This window comes from Athene cunicularia (genome assembly GCF_003259725.1).
Source record: "Athene cunicularia isolate RWA chromosome 1 unlocalized genomic scaffold, athCun1 chr1_part2, whole genome shotgun sequence".
In the NCBI taxonomy this organism is placed as follows: domain Eukaryota; kingdom Metazoa; phylum Chordata; class Aves; order Strigiformes; family Strigidae; genus Athene; species Athene cunicularia.
The window spans coordinates 19,291,726-19,319,685 of NW_020799092.1; the positions used below are offsets into that span (position 1 = coordinate 19,291,726).

Genomic DNA, 27,960 nt, shown 5'->3' on the forward strand with positions numbered 1-27,960 from the left:
GCGCAGCCTTCATAAAGGACGTCTCTCCAGACACTACATTAGTTTATTCTTTATTTCACAGAGTGAGCACAGAAGCTGCAAGAAGGGCAGTGTGAAATAACGGCAGAAACTTCACAGCCAGTTGTTTTTGTACAGGAGAAGCAAATAGCAGATCATGAGAAAACTTTAAAGGTAGGAGATACAATTTAAAGTCTGTAATTTAGTTTTGATGTTGAAAAATAATGAGAATGTAGGCTTTCTTTAAAAAATTGTGTTTCTTGGGAGAAGGACGGAGGAGATCCTGCTCGTGGACAGGTTCTCCTAGTAAATGGGATGCGGAGCTTGTCAAGAACCTGGCCGCTTTGGAGCGGGGTTCTAGGAGGTGGTTACAGAGAAGAAGGTTGTAATCTACTTTGTCTGATCTAAACTTTTAATATATCTTCATGAAAAATGAACCAAGCAGTAGGGGATAAAAGCTGAAGTTTCTTAATCCATGTGAAAACATAAAACGTTTTTCTTAACAACAACAAAAAAAGTAGCATGATATAAGTAGTGATCTAAGCAATTTTCATGAGTAGGTATTGTGGTTTCTTTATATGCATCATAAAGATACCGTTCTTGGTAGTTGGGTGTGATGACTGTGTGGGAGTTAGTCTGCCCTGAAGCTTCACACCATCCTGTTGCTACTGAGCAAACAAGAAAGTGTCCTTTGGAGAAGAATGCCACTCTTTCTCTTCTTTTATGTCCCTAAATACAGATACGGTGAAACTGTCTATCATAACACAATGTATGCTCCTTTTTCACCCTTGCTCTGATTGCGGTACAAAGTTTGAGCCTGGCCAATGGCCGTGTTAGAAAAACAGAAAAAAGGGGAACTGAGTGCAGAGTAGAATCAGTGATAGGGGTGTATATTGGGTTGTCAGAGCAGGAGGTGAAGAGGAAGGAACATGAGGTATTTTTGGACATTTTCACAACAGCCACAGGTGTTTTCTAGGGTTTTGTTTCTACTATCAACATGCTACCCAGGTTTATGAAATACTATTAAAATGTAACCTTCTACAGGCGGATGCACAGTCTGAAGTTCTGCTGACATTGCTGGGTAATTTGCTGGAGGGATAGGGGAATTTTGTCAGTGATACGGCTGTGCTGGCAGCAGTCTCTAGGGGAGACACAGTTGTACTTACAGAGAGGGAATAATCTAACCTCAGAGGAAGGTGACAATAGAATGAGTTGAGTGCAAAGGATTGCTTAATACAAAAGAAAATTAAGATGAGAATAGAAGGGAAACTTCTGGGGTTTTTTTTCTTCTTATTTGCCATGACTATTCTAGTAGTACTGAATCAGGTCCTGCCTAGTTAAGCAGATGGAAACACTTGAATAAAAGCGAGAAGATTTGTGAAGGGATTAAGTATGGGTTTCATTATTTACTTTTTTTGGTCTAAAAAGTTCTGTCATGACTTTAGTTGAACTGATTTACATCATCTGAGGAATCTGATTTTTAGTTACTCCAGATCTTGTCCTGCACTTTGAGAGACATTGAGAATTTGCCAGCAACTCCTAAGGCTTGAAGGTCTGAACCCCTGATAAATCAGAGCTTTGCAAATTAAGTACAAAGGCTCATTTTAGAAAGGTTATATGAAGACAATACAGTGTTCTTTGTGTCAAACAGCTGTCAAAATCCATTTTGGGTCTCAAGGGTTGTTTTTCTGTGGCAGTAGTCACCTGATGGAAAAAAAAAGAATCTCATGTGAAACTGTAGTGATCACACTTGATCCATTTGACACCAAAGTTAGTTACAATGCTAAACCCAAGCAATAATAAACACCAGCATGTTACAAAAATGGAGGTTTTGGAAATAGTTTTCTTCATTCAGTTCTGTTCATTCAGTTGGTAAGGCTGATAATTGCAGATTATTACAATGTTGTATATGATCATTATATTTTCCTACTAATATATGCAGGAGGAGGGGAAGAAACACTAATTAGAAAAGTCCAGGCAGATGAAAAGAATAACATAAATTAATGGAATGTATGTGTCAGAAGATAAGTGTCTCATCCTGGAGTACGCAGTATGAGGAGGCACTGGAGTTGCATTGATATGGAAGACTAAGCTCTGCAAAGAAACCCAAAGCTCCAACAAACAAGAAAATTCATAGTTCAGTATCTAATAGGTACTGAGCTATTCAAGAATTGATTCAGAAGATTAATTTTTTAAAAGCTAATTAAAAGCAGAGCTCTGAAATTTCGGATACACTTATGTTCCCTTATCATAATATTTGCTGATGAAAATACTAATTTTTGAGCACTGTGGGTAACATTTCAATGTTTCCTAATCCTTTTTTGTTTTCTCTGTTCAGGTGCATAAGGAAGACAAGTCTCAGAACCTGCTGGAAATGAATGGACGTATGCCAATGCCACATTCCTACGACTATGATCTCATTGTCATTGGTGGGGGCTCAGGTGGTCTGGCAGCTGCCAAGGTATGAGAGAGAAAATACAGATTTATATTTTCCTTGTAAGTAGGTGGGTAACATCTTCAATGTCTTGTATCTGCATTTAACACTGTAGGGGCATAACATTTCTGCCTGATCAGTGGGATTTCTTTTGAAGTTAGCCCCAGTTATACAATATTCTTTTCGTTATGTTCTGAAGAAGAAAAACATTAAAATGTTATGTTATACTTTATAGTAGAATGTAACTTGGTCCCCACTAATGGGAGATGATTCTGTTGGTAGGTATCTCAACAGTCTTTACTAGTGGCTGAATTCGAATACAACTTGTGATTGAAAAAGTTTTTAAACCTATTCAAAATTAACATCAGGAGGTTTCTAGTTTTATCTGAAAGTAATATCTGTTCAGACATAGCCACGTATGTTGTTTTAATTCCTTCACAGTGGGGGACATTTTGTGATTTGTGAGCTTATATAGTTGCTAAATGGAGATTTTGCCTATATTTAAGTGGAGTTAAGATCTCACCCTCCATTTCTAGGGTCTGGTACATCCTGCCTGTAGCCAAATAATTTGTGATTTTTGGCTAGGGTATTGCTTTTAGAAGCATATCTAGAATTAATTGAAAGAATCCACAGTGATGCAGAATATACCAGCTCTTAGAGTTGTCATTTTTCCAAATATTTGAAACTTGCTGAAATTTAGTATGTCAGTAAGTCTGCTTTACATCAGTAGTTAGGCACATTTTACCTTTTCTTGCAGTAGTAAAATTAACTATTTAGAAGTGAATTGGGCATTCCTAGAAGTAAAAGTATTTTGTTGCTCAAGTCCTGTAGCTGAATTATTTATCTACTCAGGAGGCAAGGCATTTCTTTTGTTCTTGAGAAGTGAAGAAGGGTCACTGGGAAGCAAGAGGAAACCAAGAGAAAATATTTCAGCATAACATTGGATTCATACTAAACCTTGGTCCCTTAGAAGAGCTCTGTCTTAATGGAAGAGTGCAGTGCTGAGTGGTGGATTGTAATGTGTTACATGTCCATAATCTATTTCGGTAGTTTACTGCCTTCCTGTCAATAGGGGAACTGTTGTCACAGCCTAGGATGGAGGATAAGATCTATAAAAATTCTGAGAACCCACAAAGAGAAGCAGACACTGGTTCTTGGGGGATGGGGATGTTTTAGGACAGAAGAGAATAATAAGATTAAAAGGGAGCTTGCAGTAATGCAAAACTAGTTTGCAGTAATAAAAAGCCATCTGTTGAAATTTCCATAAGGAGACTGCTCTGCTTTGTTGTATACATATGCTAGGTTATGAAGCTACAGCATTGATGTTTATGGCATCATTTTTCAGCTGTTGGACAGAAAAGGTCTGTATCTAGGAAGATAAATTGCCTTATTTGTTCAACTCAGTGTATCAAGTATATTGCTTCTTAGTGTTCTCAAGTGATGTAGAGTAGAGCAGAAGATGGTAGATCAATAAAGTCAACATCACTATCAGTAGTAATGTGTGTATCTCAAATCAGTTTCGTGATGTTGAAGTGAAACTTTTACATGCATAAACTTCTGACATACCTAGCCTATTCAAATTTTTTAGTGAATTAATGAACAGTGCTTTAAAAAGCAAAAACAAAATGAAAAAAATCCAACTACACAGCTCTTATAGCAAGTTCTAGATATCTACACTCAGGTTTACAGCAGTTTAACTAGGTCGATTAAATGTGTGCTTTTCACTGACACATGCAGCTTTGTGTGCACGTCTTCCTCTCTATATTGTGCTCAGAGCTTGTTATTTTGAAGACATGTCTCCACAGTGAGTGCAGATGCTGCCAAACTGACTCTGCAACCCAACTACAGAGCCAGACCAAAGTGCCAGGCCACTACTGTCAGTTCACACAGAACATCTCCAGACTTAAGCAACCTTGGTGTGTTCATTGCAGCACTGCACTGAACCCTGTCAGGATTGAAAGTCTTCAGGGCAGGTTTTGTTACTGTGGGCGTTATCACTCTGCAGAAGTGGTTATATCTGTGATCTCTACCCGAGGTGGCGATGCAGTGTTGTGCTGTGTTGTGTGAGTGTAAGCTTGGGAAGCCATGCATTCTAATTAGCTAGAACTAGTAAAACTTTTGAGCTGTGTATAAGAGTTGTTATTATAAAGGAGCATTAGTCATGCATCTCAGTCCTTAAGCACCTTTCTGGGGAACTTTCTCAGAGGTGCTGCTAATGGATAGAAATTAGCTTCTTGGCCAACCTTTGTCAGAAGTAGAAATCCAGTACAGCAATATTTTCCAAAGGTGTCTACAGTCTGTGTTGTTTGAAATATGATTTGTATTTTGCATGAAGATACATTTAAAATTGAAATTCTGATTGTCAGCTGTTTGGATTAACAAGTATTACTGGTAACATAATGCTGAAGGCTTTCCAGCTCCTGCCAAACCAAACCCAAGGCCTTAGGGTAATACCCTGTGCCTATAGTTGTTATTGCTTGCATGTCTAAGAACTCACCATGTGATGCAGCACAGCTGTGGTTACTCCAAGCAGCAAAGTTATTTTGCTGCATTTCATGGGGGAGTCTGTTGTTACTGTTTCTCAGCTATGTAGTGCTTACTTAAGTATTTTTCTCTGGTACCAGTTACCACGTTGATTTTTGCCTTTTGCTTGAAAAGCACAAAGGAAGCAGTGTATCAGTTCCAGTTCTCAGTATCATTTACAGACATTGATTGTAGATTTGCTAATGAGACTTCTCGGGGAAATACCATGAAAGTGATATTCCAGGGAGGTGGTGGAGTCCCCATCCCTGGAGATGTTTAGGAGTCGGGTCGACATAGTGCTGATGGATATGGTGTAGTTGAGAACTGTCAGTGTTAGCTTAATGGTTGGACTAGATCTTCAGGGTCCTTTCCATCCTAGTTGATTCTGTGAAATAAACCATCACTTTTCTAGTCTGGATGATATCTGCATATCCTGACAGTAAAGTCAGCTTGCCACAGCTTGACTAGCTTGAAGAGCAAGAGCTGATCCTAACAGCTGCAGATTGTATTTAAAATCAAGTGTTCCCTTCTACTACAAGAAAACAGATTGGATAAGCACAGTTGTAATGTTTGGCCACATGACTGATTATGTCATCGTGTGATGTGTTTTCAAACAAATGCTTGAGAAACCATCTTTGAAGGGAAAACTGGATTAATGAAGAATTTGTTAAATATGTTAAAAGTAAATGACATGTTAGGAAATAGTGTGAACAAACTGACAGGATGAAGGTCTGACTCCCAGAGTCTTCTGCATATCAACTGGTGCTGTGCTGTTGTGTAGCAGGATGAATGCCTATTTTTTTCCTTTGATCTTTTTTTCCTACTGAGTGCACAGATTAATTCAGAAGATTAATGACTGTCTGGCTGTTCCCTTGCAAATCATTCATTATTACTAAATTAAAAGTCACAAAGCTTTTCAGCAATGCATCTACTACAAATTTAACCTCTAATATTTAGATACGGGTTTTATTTAATTTGTTTTGCAGGAGGCTGCCAAATATGAAAAGAAGGTGATGGTGCTGGACTTTGTCAAACCTACGCCACTGGGAAATTCATGGGGTAAATTTCTTTTCATTGCAAACCTGTTATAAAGGAGCTTTATTCAGAGACTCTGATTCTCTTTCGAGATCAGCCACGCTGATGCGAAATACATACTCTGTTCCTTTCTCTCAGGTCTTGGAGGAACATGTGTAAATGTGGGCTGTATACCTAAAAAATTGATGCACCAGGCAGCTTTACTGGGACAAGCCTTGGAAGATTCACGCAGATTTGGATGGCAGTTTACGGAAGAAGGTGAAGGAAGAGAACACTTTTTTTCAGTTTTGTTTGTACTGAAAATCCAGAGGGTCTTTTCACAACCAAGTGCTTGTCACACTTAAGCATGCGCTGGCTTAAACAATGTGAGGCAACTTCAGAGAGGTTACACATAAATTTAAGCACTTTTCAAGTCTAAAGCCACGGGGCTTATTGCCTTGCAGCATTTGATATGTTTATTAATAGCTTCTGATCATGTTAGCATTTGATAAGATTACTGTGTGAATAAAAGCAATACGGTACTACTTCATTTCTGAATGTAACACAACATCTAAGGGAATACTCCAGAATGTGCTGCTAGAAACTTCCTCATAATTGCAGACAAGGATTCCCTTTTCCCCTGGCTCTGTCACTACTACATAAGAAGATAAATTTTACTTCTACTAGTTCTAATGTGCGTGGTTATAGGATTGGAATTTATTTAGGGTGTAATCCTGGAGTGGGGAACATGCAGAGGCACCTCTCAGACATTCATAGTCTTCATTTGTTGAGCAACTTCACCTGCTCACAGCATGGGTCAATAGAAAACTACAGATAATGCAGTAAGTCTATATTTTCTATGTTTTAAGTGTTATCTTTTCCAATGTGACCTCTCATGTTGTCTACGCCGATGTAATTCTTTGAATTTCAGTAGAGTTGCCCTGGAATAAAAAAGGAATAAGATAAAGGTGACTGGGTCATGAAAAAAATTGGTCTGAGAATACAAGGTTTGCTATGGAAAAGGAACTCTCAGACTGAAAGATGAACCTTTCTCTTTTGTTTCTAACAGTCAAACACAACTGGAAGACTATGACAGAATCTATTCAGAATTACGTTGGTTCACTGAACTGGGGATATCGGGTTGCACTGAGAGAGAAGAAAGTCATGTATGAGAATGCATACGGAGAATTTGTTGGGCCACACACAGTTAAGGTACTCCTTAGCCATGTTTGCTGGGTTTTCCTTTAGTACTTTCTGAATAGAGATGCTTTTCAAATAGAATAATTTTTCCCGCAGTAGAACTGCAAAATACTCACGTTGGATTAATACTTTGTCCATAGGCAACAAATAGAAGAGGAGTTGAGAAACTGTACACAGCTGAGAGATTTCTTATTGCCACTGGTGAACGACCACGCTACCTGGGTATACCTGGAGACAAGGAATACTGCATTAGCAGGTAAAAATAAGGGAGGAATATGAAGCCATTCACTGTGTGTAAATGCTTCATCTGTAAGAGAAAGTGGTGAAGCCTGAGCAGGGCTGCTTGGTTGCTGGTTTTCTTCACTTTGTAACTTTTTGTTAGGGGAAAGTAAGTGCAGGAGAATAGCTACAGATGAATTTTAAGGTGCTAAACCCACTGGTGTCTAGTAGACACCACAGGACTGTGGATGGCTGGCTGAGATGGTTCTGTTTCTGACTGATAACAGCAGTAACCAAGAAACCCATAAATCATGTGTATGTCCATGATAAAATTAATTCATCAGCTCTGCCCCAGTTACCAGTACACACACTTTTCTATTCATTATGGTATTTCAGTTCACATACTGAACTTTTTTTGGTAATGAAGAGCACAGTCTGATTGAAAGAAACCTCCCTGCTCAAATATCAGGGAAATCAGGAGTTGCAAAGCACTTGATGTTGTGAAGCAGATAGAAGTGTCTCTGTCTTCATGCATTGGGGCAGTCTTGAAACTCAACCCAATTTTTTTCCAGCTACTCAAGGAAGTTAATTTAACTTTTGGGAAAACCAGTTTCAAATGTCTGGTTAATTGATAAGACCAAGCAATTCTAGCACAATTTTGACCAAAAAAAAAGTGATATGCAGATGAAATGTGTTTTCATGTCAGAGTAAGTTTTAAGTTACTTAATGTAGAAACAGAGGTTGAAATTACAGGCTTGCAAACCTCTAGCCATGAAATAAATAACTGGCATAATCCCTGTGAAATCAAAATACCATGTTGTATGTTTCCTTCTAATAAGTAGTACTGAAATTAAAGGTAACAGATAACAGCCTGTAAAGTGGTACTTTAAAGTAACATTGAGGTGTAGGAGTCAGGAATGCCAGAGTTAAAGGCTGTCAGGTTGAGGCTGGCTGTGTAATTTTCCTTGTGTTCCCTGGGGGATAGGAACTATGATGTAGCCTTTAATTATGAAATCATATTTTATTTCACCACCACATTTGCAGAGAGCGTCTTCTTTAGCCTTTGCAGTTGTTGGCTGAGAAAGAGAGACTTATTTTAGATTAAAATCTTCAGAGAATTGCATTGCCAAACTGCCTAAGTCTCTGACAAGCAAGTGTGATGCCTCCATGAGTCCCTGCTTCCTCGAGAAGCCCTGGTTTTGTAGTCTCAGTCCAAAGTGTGGTAGAACTGATGTAGCTTGATGAAGGAGTTGAAAGAAATGGAAAGCAGGCAAATGAACATGTTTTACATAATTTTGTACTTCTATCTCTGCCAGTTACTATGATTTGCATTAATTTGTTTTATTGTCTGTGTATTTTTGGCAGTGTGTATAATGCTTTAGAAAAAGGATAAGTCTTCAAAGAAGTGAACATGGTATTTTTATCTTGAAGCTGAACCCCTTCCTCTTCCTTTCAGCTCTCAGGAACTAAAATTTGCAGCAAAATATTTGAAGCAAGGTTCAGAGAAAAAAAATACCCACCTACCTTCTTTTTAACAATTTGCCATAAGTTTCTGTAAGAAAAAACCCTCAATTTTTGTGGTGATTCAGAATTTTCATGCTCTTTTTTTTGTGTGTACTCCTAATTAGAACTTTTTAATTTGTCATGTATGGCAGCTGAATAACGATCTTATATTCCAGCTGAATTTCCAAAAAATTAAGTCATTGGGTTTTCTTAGTGAGCAGGAAGAGGAATAAAGTCTTATTCTTATAGAAGAAATTAGATAAATGCAAAGCACAATACATTATTCTGGTTGTCTCTAACTTTCTTTTTTTTCCCCTCTTTTTTTTTTTTTTTAATCAGTGATGATCTTTTCTCTCTGCCTTACTGTCCAGGGAAAACCCTGGTGGTTGGAGCTTCCTATGTTGCCTTAGAATGTGCAGGATTTCTTGGAGGTCTTGGATTGGATGTCACTGTAATGGTGAGATCCATCCTCTTAAGAGGATTTGACCAGGATATTGCAAACAAAATTGGCAAATATATGGAAGACCATGGAATCAACTTTATTAGGGAGTTTGTGCCGATCAAGGTAGGCTCAATGTGGTATATGGCTACAATTGATTGTGATATACCTAGCATAATGTTTTAAGATATAAATTATTTTAATGAATACAAAAGTTGAGTTTGCAACACAGGATCTGTTACAGTATAGTATGGGTTAATTCTTGGTTTAAACTGAGTCCACGAATCTTATGTAATTGAAAGGTACAACTTGGTGTCAAAATTTTGTGAGATTCCAGGAGTCATTGTTTTTGTCACAATTAGATAGGTTAGTATATGTTGCATTGAAAACATTGTTACTCCTGCTCATCCTGGTCCTGCAGATTCAGCAGTTGTCCTGAAATCTGTGAAACTTCTTACATAATTAAGAAGATATATAATTCTCATAATTAAGAAGATATATAATTTCCTGTAAGATCAGGGCCAGTGCATCACAAATAGTCATATTTTTCATTGCCAGTTCTCAAATTTGCAGCCAGCAAATAGTGCTTATGTACCCAGGACCAGTGGACTATCCAGAAAAGTAAACAGGCTTTAGAAGTATCCATCTATATCCTTTACTTGGCAAAGTCCTTAAATACTTGCTCAGTTTTTGTTGAATTCAGTAGGAGTGCTTGTGCAGTTAGTTACAAACACATATAGGCAAATTCTGGTTAAAAAGCAAATTAGATAAGCTCTGGAGCTTTTCTAATGTAAAATTGCCTTATCAAAGACTTCAGAGGGTGCTAACAGTATTTTGCTTAATGGTTTTTTCACAGTAACTAGCGCTTAATTATTATGAAATGGGAAATAATGTATTAAGCGTTTTTCAATTTGGTGTTAAGCCAGTGTGTTACCAAGTTTAACAGTTTGGGGGATTAAAGCATTAAATCGAGTGAAGGCTGTTTTCACCCTTAGCAATATAAAGAGTAGTTTAAAAAATATTCTTGCCAGCTATCATGCTGTGGATCTGACCCTCTCTCCCAAAGTGTAAGAGATTTGCTGTGAGAAGTCAAAGTAGATGTTTCAAGGAACTTCGTTTTTATGTGTGTTTGCATTGCAGAAATCCCATGTTGTATGAAAAGCAGGGATGATTATCTAGCTTTTGTTTCAGATATAGCTTTTTGTAGGCTCTAATGGGGGATGAGGAAGAAGGAAGCTGTTTTTACAAGATCTAAATGGCAAGTGGGCCCCTCCAGATGCACCTCACAAAGAGCAGTCCATCACCCTAGTCACAAAATGCACCTGTGTGTATTTACTGTGCTGGTTCACTATATGTCTTTGTTTTCAATGGGAATAAAATACTTGGCCCTGTTTGTAGTTGAGAATATCCTTAAACTTAAGTTGCTGGATATGTTTTTATCAGGACTTCTCATCTCTTTCAAACATTGTTTTTGAAGTTGTGTGTTGTGCTTATTAAAACCCTTCGTTGGGACGTTTGAAGACAGAAGATGAATTGTTATAAATAATGCTGCTTTTGAACAGGAGCAGTTTAACACAGCAATCCTTTAAAGTGGGTAGGATGGCACAGAAAGTTTGGGATTTACAAATTTTAAAAATAAAGGACAGGGGAGAACAGAACCTTGTCAGAAACTTTGGGATTTTTTTGTCTCTAGATACTGAATATGAAGTAGGAACTAGGGCAGTTGTTGAAGAGTACTTTTTCATCTGTAGAATGAACACTAAAATTTCCGAGAATTGTTTCACACATACATGTCCCTTGTATGTACAGCCAGCCGCAGGAAGCAGCTGGGCACCTTACTGTTTCATGGGAGGGTAAGGGAAGGATGGTAGCTGAGGATATCCAGTCCTTTCTTCACAGTACAGTGAGTATTGATGAGGACAAAAAATAACCCACCTATGTAGCTTCAAATTCCATTTACTTGTTTAGTTGATTTATTTATCAGAGGAAAAAGGAGTGTTTGGGGAAAAAAGCCAGTGTTTTCTGGTCTATTTTTGTTTTCTGGTATATGGCAGGGTGGGGTGTGGAATGGGGTGTATTTTGGATTTTGTTTTGGTTTAAATAAACTTTTTTTTTAATTACTCCAAACAAAGAGCATGATTGCAAAAAGGTTCACCTTTACACTTTTTTTTTTTCTTTTTTTTTTTTTTTTAACTCTGCTAGTATAGAGAGCTGCTGCATTACTTGAGAGAGCGAGCAGCTGGATCTGTAGCTTAAAACTAGAAATACTTATTTCAGCTGACTGGGGAACTCTGAAGTTCTTTTTTCTTAAGCTGATGGTGTCTTTTCAGCCATTTAGAGCCAGCTGCTGCCCTCTCCTGCAAGGCCATGGCAGCTTTACGTGTCAGACTAATGTCACTGAAACAGGGCCAAGGCCTGTACTGCTAAGGCTGGGCTGTGACAGTGGTTTCCCACGGCTGGAAGGCACAGTGGTCCTCTGGGTGTGGTTGGAGACAGTGTCTGATGGTGTTTCCTGGTCTCTTTCAAGAGTTCCCTTCCTCCTCACTTCCTCTGTTCCCAGTTCATACGAGCAGCTCATGTGGAGGGCTTCTACAAGAACTTAGCTGTCAATCAACTTTTATAAACAGAAATGAGGTCTTATTGTGTTGGTCATAAGAATAAATGCATGGAGATAAACCAAAATGTCTAAATATGCAAGTAGTAATCCCAAATCTAGAGAAAGGTGAAAATATCTTTAGAATAAATGCTTAATTTTAGATCATGGTTAAACAGTTATAAGGTATGTGATGGGACAAAGATATATTTGTATATCTTTATTTGAAACAAACACCTTTTTTTCTTTTTTTGTGCCCCCCCTTTTTTCTTCCCCTATGATGTTGTAGGTTGAGCAGATTGAGGAAGGAACTCCTGGAAGATTGAAAGTTACAGCCAAGTCCACAAAGGGAAACCAAATAATTGAAGGCGAATACAATACTGTGAGTCCTGTCTATATACGTGAAGAACGTGAAATAGCCTCGCATTTAATGTTGAGATTTTGAGGGGTGTTTTTATCCATAGTTTAGTTTTCTAGAATTATTTTAATCATTACAATATGCTGATTGCACAGAATCGACAGGTAATTAATGTGACAAAAGTCCCAGAATCCATGGGCATGAGTCCCATGTGCCTTGCCAAATTGCTTGCACGCTTCTGAAACCTGTTTCTTAGCTTAGGGATGTAGATGAACTTGGTTATGTGGAATCAGTGGCAGAATTTTTCCCCAGTGGGATATTTGTCATAAACAATAAGTGATGGTTTATAATAGCTTTCATAGTAACTAAAGTGTGTTCTGGATTTAGCACAAAACAATGGTTGGTGCAAAAGCTAAACAAACAAGTGTCATGTCGTCTTCTCAAGACCTGTTGTTGATGCAGCATCTTCAGAAAAATAATTAACACCCTGTGACAAGTCAGAGAACTTCATTACACACTTAATAAAATTGCAGTGTGCCGGTATGCCATTATAATGTTTGATTGACTGTTTCCATCATCCCTCACACCACTCATTTTCTTAGGCCTTGATGCTGAAAGAAAAAAATAAGTTGTGAATAAAGTATTTGGAACTACAGAGGATGCATAAAGACAAGGATTTGCCAGCCTGGGATTTTAGACTGCAAATACTGTGTGCCAGTGACCTCATTTACCTGTATAGTGCATCAGTCATCCCATAGCAAGGACATGCTTCAATATGTCTGAGGGCTAATTTTATGAGAAAGTCTAACAATAACGACAGTGCTGTTGCACAGTGCTGTAATACTGTTTTTCCTGGTCCATAGTAGTAAAAGCTTTTTAGCTAGAAATTCAGTGCCATCCTTTCAGGAAGGAAACTTCTGATTTCTTATTGCTACTACATCTTTTACTGAAATGCTGTCACTCCTCATAGAAGCTATGAGCTGCGTGCAGTGCATTTTAAGACTTTCAGCTCTGAAGATTGTCATGCTTGGTCTTCTAAAAGGCTTGAAGCAAATCTTGGATGCTGTTAGAACCATTCTTAGCTGTCGTTATGAGAAGCATTGTGTAGTTACTTGGGCAGTTGTCCAAGACTGCAAAGCACATAGCACTTTTCCTTGTGATACTATAGGCTGGAACTTGTTTTGTTTGTTAAGGTAGTCAAGTTGATAGGATGGATAAGAATTTGGCTCGCTCTGTCTGAACAGTTCTGAACAAATGTTCAAACAAATAATATTCTTTGGCAGTGAATTTGACTGAGAGCCTATACAAGTTAATGATATTTTCTGACTAAAACAAAGATTAATTTGTGGTATTTTTATTTGCATAAGCATCTGAGTTTCCTTCCTACAGAGCCCTTTCTTTATGGAGATTTTGGGGTCACCTGCTCTGGTAGAGATATGGTATAAAAATTTGGTATAAAATTGCAAGGAAATAAAGATTCTGACCCTACCCAATTTATATAGAATACTCTTGGGGTATTTTTCCAGGGAAAGTTACTTGGTTGTATTTAATCTTCTAATTAAAACCTGGTATTGTTAGGTCATGGTGGTGGTGTGGCTTGTCTTGAACTCTGTGAACATACAATGGGTAACAAATGTATTCATGTTTATGTGGTCAAGCCTTAGATACTAATCCTTAGTATATAGTGAAAATAATAGCCACATTCAAATGCACTTCTGAGGTTTTAAAAAAATCAGTAATGTGCACTGCTGTTTTGCAGGTGTTGCTAGCTATTGGACGAGATTCATGCACAAGAAAAATTGGTTTGGACAAAGTTGGAGTGCAGATAAATGAAAAGTAAGGACAGAAGTCTGTATACCAGTCACTGCTGAGCTTGTGTCGTTTACTGTTGCAATGGTAATGGTGCATAGACATTCAGATGCTCTGAGGATAATTTGTTACCTGTTTGCATACACTTGAATGGACTATGTAGCAGATAGCTGCATTTTCTCCCATAGTACTGCCACATTTGCTTTTTTGTTACTGGTGTCAATTCCTATATGCTGGGAGTCAAAAGCGTGTTTCATTCTGTCTAGGTTCACAGGTCAATCTCAGCTTCTTCCAGTGACAGGGCTTTCTAGGATCTGTCAGTTGTTCCTTGTACTCTCTTATTCCCATTTCTTTGTTTTTATCTCTGCCACCTCTTGGGACAGAGATCTTGTTCATTCATACCGGCTTTTAGTAAATGGTACTATATACTATATATTTATTTTTAAATACAAGGTCAAAATAACATTCCTTAAACTCACAGTTGGAATTGGCGATGTGTGTTAGGTTTTGGATGAGTTTATTTCTTGCTGTAGAGCAACTGTTGGGAACAATCAGTGTCCTGTAGAGCATTTCATGTTCAATGTAGTAAGGTCTTTGCACCAGGGAGTGGAGCTATCGGTAACATTTTCAATATTGGTAACTAGACCATCTTCTAGGTGTGTGGGGCCGAGATGACCTTCCCTTTGAAGAAAAGACAGGACCATGAACTTGGTAGTCTATGCAAAAACAGTGCAGAGGCCAGCGTATATAGGAATGCAGTGACTGATGTTGCTGAAGGGAACTGTTGCAGTGTTCTGAAGTGGAAATTTTGGTCCACTCAAAACTGGCAGAACCATGTTTTCTTGTAGAACAGTACACATCTTTCTGACATCAGGGCACCTATTACTAGCTTAATAGAATGAAATGTAAAATTATTAGCATAAATTTTGTATTTGTTAACAAGAGCAAAATTGAGGAAGTTGGATTTTAATACGGGAATTACTGCCGGTCCCACCAATAACTGTGTGACTCTTTCTGTGCCTCTCTGATTAGGTTTCCTTGTTACATGTGTTTCCTGCAGTGATTACTGCACTATCTCATTTATTAATGAAGTAGGAAATATTAATAATTAAAAACATCCATTAGATCAGTACACTTATAGCTAAAAAGCCTGCTGTCCCATAAGTAGGGTCTCTAACAGCTTGACCTGTCTCTCTGTAAGAAGCCTGAAGGGTAAGTTTATAAACTGCTTCAGCCACTGGACTGGAATTTCAGTAGTGGAGAAATTATTTAGTCTTACAGCTTGAGTGGGAGAATGTCTCTTCCTGTCATTCCTTAACGTTGCCAGTAAACAGCTCAGCTGGTAGTAGAGGGTGTTTGAGGAAAGCATTTATGCCTCACCAAAGAGTTGATTCAGGAGATGAATCTCAACTTCATGGTCTACCTCTTTATCAAACATGCAGATTCCTGTAGTTTTGGCCAAATTCGCACTGCTTTATATTCTTGCCCAAGATTGTAAGATTGTGAATATGACATCTTTCCCTCATACTTCAAATACTTGTCTTAAGGTGATGGGGCCTAATTCCTGCCAGGTTATTTACACCTCCAGTCTTCACAGCAGAACACTTAGATCTTTTTTCTTGTTAATTCTAATTGCAGAACAGGAAAAATTCCTGTCAACGATGAGGAACAAACAAATGTTCCATATATCTATGCTGTTGGAGATATTCTGCAGGACAAGCTGGAACTCACACCAGTGGCAATCCAGGCAGGAAGATTGTTGGTTCAAAGGCTTTATGCTGGGGCAACCAGTAAGGTAAGGAATGCTGTCACTGCTCTACCTCTAAGTGCAGAGTGCAAGTCTGCTGTTTATGGAAAATTCAGTAGGCTTTTAAGGATTAGCTTTGATGATAATTTTAATTTTCCCCTTGCAAAGATATTACTGCAGATATGTTCTGCTAATTATGTAGGATAAAATTACTACCTTATGGATTAAGCAGTAGTCTCTTTTTTCCTATTAAGACATTTTATTTTTCTCTCAGAGTATAATGATAATAAAATTAACTGAGATCATTTAACATGTTTTTAACTCCCCCACCTTCCCTGAAAGTCAGCAGTCATTCCCATCCCATTAAATGCTTTAACTCTAATTCCTAGGCAGTTTACTAAACCTACCTATTGTCCCTAAATAGAGTATAATAGGTTTATAGGTGTTTGATACTCTTCATTTCAATGTTATTTCCACTAATGTTTTCACTTCTCATCCGTATGTTTTCAATGTAGTACATAGTTCTGCTTAGAATTGAATGTGGACACAAAGGAAGATCAAAAGTGCCAGTAAGTCAGCACATATTTATGTCTGAGAAGTTGAATTCATCGATTCAGCGTTTATGTTTCATACTAGTGCAATTGTAGGTTTCAGTCAGGTTACACCAGTCTAAACAGGAGTAACATAAGTACTCATTTATACCTTATCTTTAAACCAGGTGGAAAGGAGAGTGGCTTTAAAGAACTGTTATCCAAGCAGCAGTGATGTGGGTGCTTGTTTCACCTTCATAACCGTAGGACATGAGCATGAAAGTTTTTCCTTTGTAGAGCCTGCTGTATTCATATCAAGTTCAGCTGTCAGCCAGATTTAGAGCTGGAGTTCTTTATTTTAGGTTGGCAGGTACATTGGTAACAGAATCCTGAATCAGTGTTGTGCATAATGTAATTACATTAGCCAGGCAAAGTTTCAGAAAACCATAGCTGGAGCCAGAATTGTTTTCTTGCTGCAATACTATGGATATGTCTTAATTTACATTCTATGCCAGATAACTGTCTCTTAAGGTATGAAAACCCTTATGCTGCCACAGAAAGCATCACCTCTTTCAGTGAATCCTGTAAATGAGTAACTGCCTAGATAGGAACCTGGATTACATTGCTGTTTTAACAAATCTGGAAAGGGTGATTGTATGAAACATAATGAAGTGTTATGGACAGGTGGGGAAGGAATAGTAAGAAGCATCTTAGTTGATTCACAGTCACAAAGGAAATCAGAGTTGAAATCCATAGAAGTTAAAATTCCTAGAAATTAAATAGAGCTGACCAGCCTGCTAGTCTGCTGTGGTAGAATGACTAATTTGGTGGGTATGGGAAGAGCAGTGGAGGTTGTTTACCTTGACTCTGCCACTGTCTCCCATAACATTCTCGTAGACAAACTGATGAAGTACAGGCTAGGTAAGAGGGCAGTGAGGTGGATTGAAAACCGGCTGTGGGCAGCATTACAAAAACCAGCTGAAGGCCAGTCACTAGTGGTGTGTCACAGGGCTGGATGTTTGGTCCAGTACTATTTAACATCTACATTAATGATCTGGATGATAAGACAGAGTGAGCACTTGGCAAGTCTGAGGATGATACAAAACTGGGAGGAAGCCACTGTTGCGCCCAGTGTTTGTGCTGTCACTGAGAGGGACCTCGTCAGGCTGGAGAAATGGGCTGACAGGAATCTCGAGTTCAACAAGGAGAATTGCAGCGTCCTGTGCCTGGGGAGGTGTAACCATGTACCAGCCCAGGCTGGGGACCCACCAGCTGTAAAGCTGCTGTGCAGGGAAAGCCTCAGGGGGCCTGGAGAACAATTCGACCATGCAGCAGCAATGTACCCTCATGGCAAGGAAGGCCAGTGACATCCTGGGCTGCATCCTGCAGATGCATCCTGGCAAAGCGTTGCCAACAGATGGAGGGAAGTGACCTTTTCCCCTCCACTTGGCTCTGGTGAGACAGATTTGAATTTTGTGTTCAGTTCTGGGCTCCCCAGTACAAGAAGGGCAGGGCAAGTCCGCAAAGGGCCATGACTATGGATAAGGGACTGGAGCATCTGACACATGAGGAGAGGCTGAGACATCTGGGAATTTTCATACCCTACAGAAGAGATGGCTTGGGGGGGCTCTTATATCAATGTGTATTTATATCGGATGGTACAGAGTAAAGAAGATGGAGTGAGACTCTTTTCAGTAGTATAAAGTGCAAGGACAAGAACCAATGGATTCAAACTGAAATACAGGAAAATTCTGTTTAAACATAAGAAAAAGCTTTACAGTGAGGGTGGTCAGGCCCAGAGGTTGCCCAGAGAGGGGACCTCTAGAACACTCTAAAGGTCTAGTGGAGTTAGGGGTCAGCATTTGCCTCTCATGGTATATGATTGAGCACACAGTATCAGCTCTAGTTCTAGCTGTCCCCCCAAATGGCAGTAGTTCATGTCTTTCTGGTTCTATGGCACCACCTGGGCCACAGTTAATAAAAAAGATGATGTTTTTTGGATGGTGGTGGTGTCTTTGCAGCATGCCCGCTAAAAATAGCATGCTTTGTAGAAGCAGTTGAGCAGTCTGCTTTTTATCTCCAGTTTGCCCTGTGATCTGGTACACTTTTAAAACAGGGCACTGAATTTCCTCTTCCTTTTAATCTATGCATATTAATGTCAGTGTGGCTTTAAACTGTCTTTCTGTTCTTGCTCTAGTTAACACCTCTGAGAGGGACAAAACTAAAACTGTATCTTAATTTAAAAGAATTACCAAAAAAATTAGCTTTTAGAATTATGAAGAATCCAACTCTTCTTCCTGTCTTTGAGTGCTGAATTTTTACCAAGTGTGCTGATTTTATTACTGATGTTTATTGTTTTGTTTTGAATGCCACACAGTGTGACTATGTGAATGTTCCAACTACTGTATTCACGCCTTTGGAGTATGGAGCCTGTGGGTATTCTGAAGAGACTGCAGTGGAGAAGTTTGGGGAGGAAAACATTGAGGTAAATGCCTTAGTTTCGTCTGGATTTTAAGTTCCCCATTTGTAATTTAAAATAATGTTAAGAGTCAATTAAAACAGCATTCTGTGCTCTGATGTAAGGGCAGGAGGTGATTAGGTCCAGTTTGTCGTCTTTGTTGTTTCCTAGACACGTTATAAAACCAGTACCCAATTCCAATTGCTGTAGTTGCAAACGTGTTCTATTTTTGGCAAACAGAGCTTGAATCTGGAATATTTGGTTTAAAGAAAGAGGGGGAGTGTGGTTCTTTGTGTCTGCAAATACTTTAGGATAAATTAAAGCTGGATATGTGCTGGAAACAATACATTGGTTTTAATGTCAGTGGAGTTTTTTATAGTTAGTGTGGCAAATTCCTTGCCATGGTGATTTTTACTTTATACAGCCAAATGTTATACTCATTTTTCCTGTTTATTTTGACTACCCAAGGAGGTATGTGCTTAATTTTACTCACGTGAGTAATCTCTTTTCATTCACTCAGATTGCTGGTCAAGAGTGAAATTAGACATATGTAAGCACTTAATGCCTGAGGCTGTTCTTACAAAATACTGTACTGGCCACATTACAGAAAGCATGGGGGAGGGAGTCTGACAATAAGCGTCCTGTGAAGATCACCTGAGTAACATTACTTGGGGAACTAAGCAGATAAATCGTGGTTCATTAAGTTGAACTTGTCTCCCTCTTAGCTTTGTCAATTGCATTTTTTGAATTGGACTGTGTAGAAAAGAAGAAAATATGACTCAAAATGGCAGTGTGTCAAGTACTTTTAACCTGACTACAGGGCAAAGACTTAAATTCTTTTCTGCCCACAAAGTTTGTATATTCACAGTCAAATTTTTGTTACTGAGTCAAATTCTTGCTGTTACATGTGAAAGACTGGACCTTTCTTTGTGGAAAATGCACTTCTGATTTTCAAAGCCATTTTTTTAAATGTGCATCCAGAAGCATTTGTGTTCTGGCTAAGTCCCCGTTTAGCTTATTCTGACCTCTTTATTATGTCACCATATTGGCTTTTGCTTTTGCAAGCTTCAGTAAGATTATTCAGACCTGTCAAATTTCAGTTTCAGATAGCGATGATGATGAATGCTTCGTTAACCCCATTAATGTGGAAAAACATTGAGCTGTCTTTCCTAGTTTGTGAAAGAACATACTTTTACTGGAGTTGTGATCAATTACAAATTTATTTCAAATAGTAATCAGTCTGAGATTGGTTTATACTGGGAGCTGTCAGGAATTCTGGGTAGAACTCTGCCTCAAAACACCCCATCATCTTCTGAGATACGTGCTATACAGGTGGGGTAGCAGCCTTATCGGCCAATAGGAATCTGTACAGTGATGCTGGTTGGGACAGACAGGAATATGTATTGGTTTTTTAATGTATGTTCCATTCTTGCAGTGATACATAATGTCATTTCTCCTAAACCTAGGTTCTGAGGCTATTTCTACCCTTTTTCTTCTCTGAGAAATATTTTGGCCTCTCTTCTAGGTAGACCCAGAGACAATCCAGCCTTCTGTGAGGGAAGCTTTTAATTGTCTAGTTTAATGAGAGCATGGTGAACTGCATCCTGGAAGTGTAACATACTTACAGCTGCTTTTTTTTTTAATTTTAATTACTGGATGACACTAGTGCTTGTTTTTTAAAGGCTTCCTTCTTGGGCATTCATCAAGGGGAAAGAGTCTCACCCTGATTTCAAATATTCCAAATGTTACATGCATGGCTTATTATTTAAGATAATATGGCAGGTTTTGGAAGATCGTGCTCTCTGATAGGAAATTATACAACTATTTTTTCTAACCTGTGTTGCATTTGCAGGTGTACCATAGCCATTTCTGGCCACTAGAATGGACTGTGCCATCCAGAGACAATAACAAATGCTATGCGAAGATAATTTGCAATATTCAAGATAATGTAAGTGCATCTTTCCTTCCGGGGAAAACAGCAGCAAATTAAAATTAATTTAAATTTTTCTACCTTTTGAAATGTAATAAATATTTATAGTGATACAATATTTTGTTTATACAAAAATGACCCTTAGTAAAATAGAAAATTCTGATGTTGTATTGGTATATGGTACTTCTCCCATGTATGTAAAGTAAGAAGTAGAGATCTCTAAGACTGCTTGTTAACTTTGAAAAGTGAGTGAATCAGTGCGTGTAAAAATGGTTAAAAGTATTACCAGTTTATCTTGTTCTCCTCTCCCCAAACTGGAACGTTCTTTTCTGTGAGATTCTTCTCTCTAAAATTGAGGTCACTCAGAAACCATCACAGCTTGTAACCTCTGCAAATCCACCTGTGTCTATAAAACTCTTGAGCTCGTTCTAACAGGATTAATGTGTCTTGCCTGCACAAATCTCATTTAGGGTGATAATGCCAGGATTATCCTTGGACTAGGGTAAAATTTCCTGGCAATAGAAATATACAGTACCTGCTGAAGCACAAGCAAAGTCACTAATTGGTTAAAAAGATTGGTATGCCCCTCTCTGAATGATCATTGTCTATTTAATAAAAATTTAATTTATTTTAATAATATAAACCATTATGAAGAATATATGTTGTTCAAATGTATTCCTGTTAAGATAGCAGCATAGAGTTATCAGTCCTAAAAAAAATTTTGTTCTATTCTACCTTTTTTATCATTAGCTACAGTTTTATCTTCCTGCAGTCTTTCTAAGCATCACATCACCATTTTGTAAAATTTGGTTTTGTCCACCTCGTCTTTCTAGAGGAGTTTCCACTAGTATGGAAGGTATTTTAGAACCCATGGTTATGTTCCTACTCCAAAGTTACTTAAGAAAATTAAAAAGCTTAATGGTGATTTAAAGTGTTTCCTTAATTTGTTTCCATTTCTTGGCCTGAAAATTTGGAACATGTTTAAACATCTAGAGCTAGAGTTGAAAGTTACTCTGGATGAAAAATAGTTCAGTAACTATTTAAAACTGTAGTTAACCTTGATTTCATTACTATGGTTATATTTTTACATATGTCCATATTTTTAAAGGAAAATAAGGGTAATTCCATTCTAGTTATTACCTAATTATAGCTTTTCTTATTTAAATAAATCCTGTGGTAAATCTCAGTCCTTGGGCTTACTGAAAGAAAAATCTTTCGGTGTGCTGTGTATCCACACTCACCTATATGTGATATTTAGCAGGAGGAGCAGGTAACTTTTGATACCCAACCCGGCTACTTCTGTGCTCAGCAAAATTTGATTAATGCAGCCCTGAAAGCCACTAAAGCCCACAGCAGTTGGCATTTGCTAAAGGAGACTTGCTCTTCTTAGAGAAACAAGCTTTTCTGTAAGAGAAGCAGGTCAAGTCAGTACAACTTGTTCTGCTGAATTTGCTAAGGATATATGTGCAGTTAGACGTATTTTGTGATTGAACAGTAGTACAGATAGGAAAAGTGTGAACTAATAGTATCTTCCTTGTAACTGAATGTCCTTCAGTTTGTTTTGCCAGTCTCTAGGTATATTATCTCCCAGTAACAGTGAACACCTTCAACTAGACTAGTTGTCAGTTTAGTTATAATACACTTCTTGCCACATCTGGGTAGCCAGAACTTTTAAGCTTGGGGCCCTTTCCTGTAAGCAACTATCAAACTGGAAGTTCTTCAATAAATACACACCATGTAACCACCTAGCATAGGCCCTGGTGCTGCAAACCTCTATGCATCTTTACTTAGGCAAGCTTACCTCAACAAAATTTAAACACGTGTTTGCAATTTGGACAGACATAGTAATCAAGCATAGACCACAGCGTGCATTAAATTTGTATTCTGTTGATGTAAACAGAGGACTCTTGTGCAAAACTTTATAAGGAAGGTGATTCTTGAGTTCTTAGTTGAATCTTTCCTTTTTCAGAGAGAGAACAAAATTATTCCGACTATATTATACTGACGAGCATCTGTTGGTGCTAATGATAGTTCACATTTGTGTGGTTACATTAATTAGTGGTATGTTTTGTGAGTTGATTAAATTATATACTCTGAGAAAGAAAACCTTATGTGTTGTCTAAAGAGAACTGAATGCATGACTGTGCTTGCATTTGATTTATCTTTGGTATTTAGGAGAGAGTCATTGGTTTCCATGTCCTTGGTCCAAATGCTGGGGAAGTCACCCAAGGGTTTGCGGCCGCTATTAAATGTGGGATGACAAAAGAACAGCTGGACAGCACCATAGGAATTCATCCCGTCTGTGCAGAGGTTTGTATATGATGTCACCATCGCTTTTGTAGCATTCTGGGGAAAGGTGTTGGAAATCTGAACAGCAGAACTCTATTAAAGAGGTCTGAATTTGGGAGAAGGTAGTAGGGAGGGAAGGACGGGAAGTGATCTCTTTTTAATATTCAGAAATCTAACATTTAGGTTTAATCTCGGATGTGGGTTTTTTGTTTTTGTTGGGTTTTTTTTTTAGTGTGTTCATTTGTGAAATGTTTATGGTCTCTCCTAATCCACTGCTCTTTCTGCTGGGAAGTATAGAATTTTCCTCCCACTCAAAGATCTATTTATGAAGGCTTCAAATACTATTTCTGCTAAAGTGGTTGTCAAAGCTAATTTTTTTTAGTTATGTGTACTCAAAAAAGGCTTATAAACTGGTGCCATGGAAGGGGACCAGCTACGTGACAATTCTTTTATTCTTCCCTTTTAAAGATCTCTCCTTTTACTCTGCAGGCCTTCGCTTTTGAAGCGAAATACATGAGGCCACACAAACATTTCTTCTGGTGTTTGTCTTGCTGTTCCTTGTTAATGAAGAGCTTAATTTTCTCTAGCAGGTGGGGGACAGCTCCTCCCAGGGATAAATCAGATTTTAGTAGCATTAGGACCAGTTTATATTAGCTGAGGATCCCTGCAAACTGCTTGTGACCTTTGTAGGTGTTTGTAGAGAATATCTGTTTTTACCTGCTTCTGTTAGCTACAAGAGTGCACTAGGATGCTGGTCTGCAGAAGTGAAGTCTGCTTCTCTTGTTTTGTGTTTCTAAAGGCATACTGTATAAGCTATATAATATGAACTCCATTAATGGAATGGACTGCTAGCAATCTGAGTCATCTTCAAAGCATCCACAATACAGATTCTGATTTTTTTTTTCCCTTGTATCACCTAATGGTGTCCTTAGAAGCCCCTGAAGAGGGGTAGCAGATCCTTATCTTACATGGGGCCCTGTGGAGGGGGAACTCTGAGGGAGGCATTCAAACCTGTGAACTCAAGTGGGTTATTAGCATATGCAGTGTGAAGAGAGGATGATAGTCATAATTTATTCTGGACATCTGAGCTGCTAAAATTGAAACTGAATAGAATGATGATTAGACATAATTTAGGGAGGTAATTTCAGATAATCATATTTGTTTGAGCGGGGGAGGAAGAAATTGGCTCAGGAGAAATACACTATTTAAAAGCTCCAGGGAACAGTGATCATTTTTAGTGCCAGTCTTCAAAAGGTTTTTTTATGCCTGTTACTTAATTTAATCTCTTAAGCAGTAAACAAAAACCAAAGTGCAAGATGGTACTCTGATTTAAAAAATGCTTAAAAATTGTTTGGATTTTGTGAGGAATGCGCATATCTGGATGAATAGAATGAGGGATAATAATGATCTTATTTTTGTCTTACATCCATGTAAAAGCTGGGGAAAATGAAGTCTGATCTAATCAGGAAAGGGGCAGTGTCACAGGGTCAAATGCTGACATCTTCACTGGCATTAGTACTAATTAATTGCTCAGTATCCCATGAAACATGGTATTATTCAACTTGAAGACGACCATAAGGCTGTGGGTCTCATTTCTCACTGCTTACAAATTAGAACCAGATTTCACTTCTCTTATTTGAGCAGCATTTTATTCTGCAGAAACCATGAGTTCTGAATGGAGTTTCTTTCAAAGCAAAGCACAAATAACTGCAAGCACTGAGTTGGTAGGACCTCAGCCTTACAGAGAGTTACCTCTCAGCCTAGACTGTGCTGCATCGCTTGAAATACAGGCGTGTGTAATTGAGCATCTGTGATGAAGAGAAAGTGTCTTCTGAAATCTGGGTTGATTCCTTGAGTTAGCTAATGGTGGCTTTCCAACCACTGGACCTAAGCTTATGCCTTCACTTGAATAACTGACAAATTCTGTCAAAAAACTCATGTTTCCAATAATCATCAAATGGCTCCCACCTGGCTTACTGGAACTGTGCGTTCCCTGCAGCCGTTGGAACTGGCTAGCACACACAGAACTTGCAGTCAGGCCAAGAAGAAAGCAGATCAATTTTGCACTTTTTAATCTTTGTCTTTCAAAGTGAAATAATAATAAATGAGGATTCCCTATATGCTGTCTGTCTGTCTGTGGATCAGAACTGAAGAGCTAGAAACCCCATCTCAAGCCATGTGCTATAGCTTAAGCATATTGCTGTTCTTCCACTATGTATATTGGACGTGCATTTGTCTTCCTGATTTGTGCATAATGCTTTACATGCTTATAAAAAGTGGGAGAGGTATATTATTTATTGATGTTGTTCTCTGAAGAGCTGCTAGCAGCCTTAATGCAGCAAAGCTTCTACTTAGAGAACTGTAGGGCTTTCAGATCCCCATTATCTTTAGATACTTCAGTGCTATTTGCATAACTGAAATGTGTATGTACTTTATTCTGTGCTAAGTTTATTCTTCCTGAGAGATGGCTTTGATGATAGCTAATTATTGCAACTTTGAACCATTCATATAAGAAGTGGGTTTGATTTCCTTTTTTCCTTTCTATATTATTTGCATAGTAAAGTTCTAATATTAAACAAGTTTTTGTAGAAATTTTCTTCTTGAATTTTGATACCTTTTAATTTTACAATAATTATTCTTGAATATGTTGTTTTCTTTAATGTAACTTGAAAGCAGTAAAGATTGGACTTTTTCAAACTGGATTTATTAGCTATGTTCCCGAGGATGCAGATCCCAGGCATAATACCTAAATCAGCAATCAGTTCCACATTTCTATATTATCTAGAAAAGTACAGAGGCAAAATTTATGTTCTCTCCAAATGCAGTAGCCTTGGGATAACTTCACTTTCTCAACGAAGAATTTCTCTTTGAGCCATAAAGACATTTACTCATCAGGTTTACAGACTGGAGTTTATTATTGCTGAGCTCATTTCCACTGTAAAAACTTATGAGCATTAAAACAAAAGGTGGTATAAAGCCATGCAACTTCCTTAATTCTTTCTTTTCTACTGTAAAAGGAAGACCATAAAAGGAAGGTAAATGAAGACAACAAAGGGTATTTGTATGCGTGTGTGCCATTTAGTGGCAAGGATTCTAAATATATGTTTCTCATTATTATTTTATTACTTTAAGAAATGGCTGTGGTTTTGAGCATTATGCTCATGTTGACCTTCTTGAAGAGAAGATTCATTCTAGCCATACTAAAAGTTGTTTTTCTTTCTCTTAGATATTCACCACTCTGTCTGTGACTAAGCGTTCTGGTGAAAGCACCCTTCAACCTGGATGCTGAGGTTAAAGACCCCCATTCTTGTTATTGCCAGAGACTGACTTTCATCGCAGCGGCTGACTTGTGCAATTCAGAAGAAAGGTTTTGGGATGAGTCATTCTCAGTCATCTGCAGAAACATCCAATCCATCTGTGGATCTTAAGGGAGTTCCCTTATTCGAAGGAGGAGAGGACTGTGGGAGTTGGTCACTTGCAGTGATTGACTGGCAATTAGCAACGCAATGGGACTATTGACTATCGAGCTGTTGCTTAGCAGGGCATTGAACAAATGCTTTCATGATGTCATAGCCTGAAGCCTGCATTGTCTGGTGGGCAGTGATGGAAGAACTGCTAGCACAGCTGGACAACAACTGTTTTGGTTTGGATTTATTCCTCTTTAGTTTCTTACCTGAACAAAGAACTTCCAAACTCAAAATAACCACAAGTTCAGATAATTGTTTAGCGCCCCTGTGTATTAGGTTATACCACAGCAATTGCAAGGTCTCCTCAGGAGCAGGTGTTTTACCAGCTCACATGCCTGTGGAGGGGAAATTGTATCTACATGCTTGATCATGAGAAAGAAAATGCCCTTGGAAAAAAGTTTAGTACCATCTAGAATAACTTATTTCCTGGCTTCCAAACAGACTCCATTGTGACATTTTATTTTAGAGAAACTTGTTTTTGAAAACATTCTCCTTGGTGAGAAAGGAAAGTACTTTTTATTAAGGCCTTGTTATACAGGAAGGGGGGGGGGGGGGGGGGGGGGGTGTCCCCCTGATATTAACAACTGTACATGTAACACAGGTGTGATCTTAGCTTTATCTTGCAGCTTATGTGATTATAATTAATCCAATTTGCAACTGACAGAATTCCAATGTGGAATGAATTATAGTTCTAAGAGGTCTGTGCAACTTTATTAAATTTGAATAAATTCTTCCTTTCCAGGTGAGCTGTTGTATGCTGCACCATTTCAGGTCTAAACTGGCCACTTTGAACGCAGCAGTATTGAGACTTGCCCTCAGATTAGTGAGCCTATAGAATGCAAAAACCTGACCAAACAACACCCCCCTCAAAACAAACAAGCAAACAAAACTCCCACCCAACCTCCAAAAACCAATAGTGAAAAATCTTCTATGTAGATATGGCCTAAAAGCTGTATTTAGTTCCATGTGTGCTTTGTTTTATATTTAATTAAGGAAACAATACTTTTAAAACAGAAGTTTCCATGGAAAATAACAAATTCTTGAATATTCCTCCTGTGTGGATAAACTGCATACATATTTATCAAGAAATGGTAAAAATGCCTCTTTGTAATGGAAATGAATGTGCTTTTTGATCTGGTTTTTCATTTCCCTCTGTTTTTGCAGAAAGGTTTGGATTACTTCTGTTCAGTGGTTCTCAAGAGTTTTAATAGTGCGGTGTGAACAGGGGGTAAATTCTCCAGCCCCCTGGGCAGAATGCCTTATGCCTAAATTTCTACTTGGTAACAAATTCATGTATTTCTACTGAGATTTCTAGAATAGTGGTGTAAGTTATTTTTATAAATTCATACATAACTGAAGGATTTGTAAACGTGGTTTGTATAGTGTCAAGAACGAACGGTCTGTGGTGGTATTATTCTGGCCAGTTTATTAAATGGACTATTTGCACAAA

The 27,960-nt window shown here is 38.2% G+C and overlaps 1 protein-coding gene across 1 annotated transcript; it reads left to right on the forward strand.

Moving 5' to 3' along the window:
- On the forward strand, positions 1 to 27,949 carry TXNRD1 (thioredoxin reductase 1). Its single transcript, XM_026840958.1, has 14 exons — positions 1 to 171; positions 2,336 to 2,458; positions 5,941 to 6,013; positions 6,128 to 6,247; positions 7,038 to 7,180; positions 7,309 to 7,424; positions 9,230 to 9,455; positions 12,212 to 12,304; positions 14,040 to 14,116; positions 15,728 to 15,884; positions 18,744 to 18,851; positions 20,677 to 20,772; positions 22,930 to 23,064; positions 26,270 to 27,949. The coding sequence occupies exons 2-14, from the start codon at positions 2,372 to 2,374 to the stop codon at positions 26,330 to 26,332; spliced, it is 1,494 nt and encodes a 497-aa protein (XP_026696759.1). The 5' UTR covers positions 1 to 171; positions 2,336 to 2,371; the 3' UTR covers positions 26,333 to 27,949.
- Positions 27,950 to 27,960: the final 11 nt, after the last annotated feature.

Coding starts and splice junctions, on each gene's coding strand:
- TXNRD1 (XM_026840958.1), top strand. CDS start 2,372: ATGAATGGACGTATGCCAATGCCACATTCCTACGACTATGATCTCATT. Junction 6,248..7,037: donor ATGGCAGTTTACGGAAGAAG/GTGAAGGAAGAG, acceptor TGTTTCTAACAG/TCAAACACAACTGGAAGACT. Junction 20,773..22,929: donor TTTGCAATATTCAAGATAAT/GTAAGTGCATCT, acceptor TTTGGTATTTAG/GAGAGAGTCATTGGTTTCCA.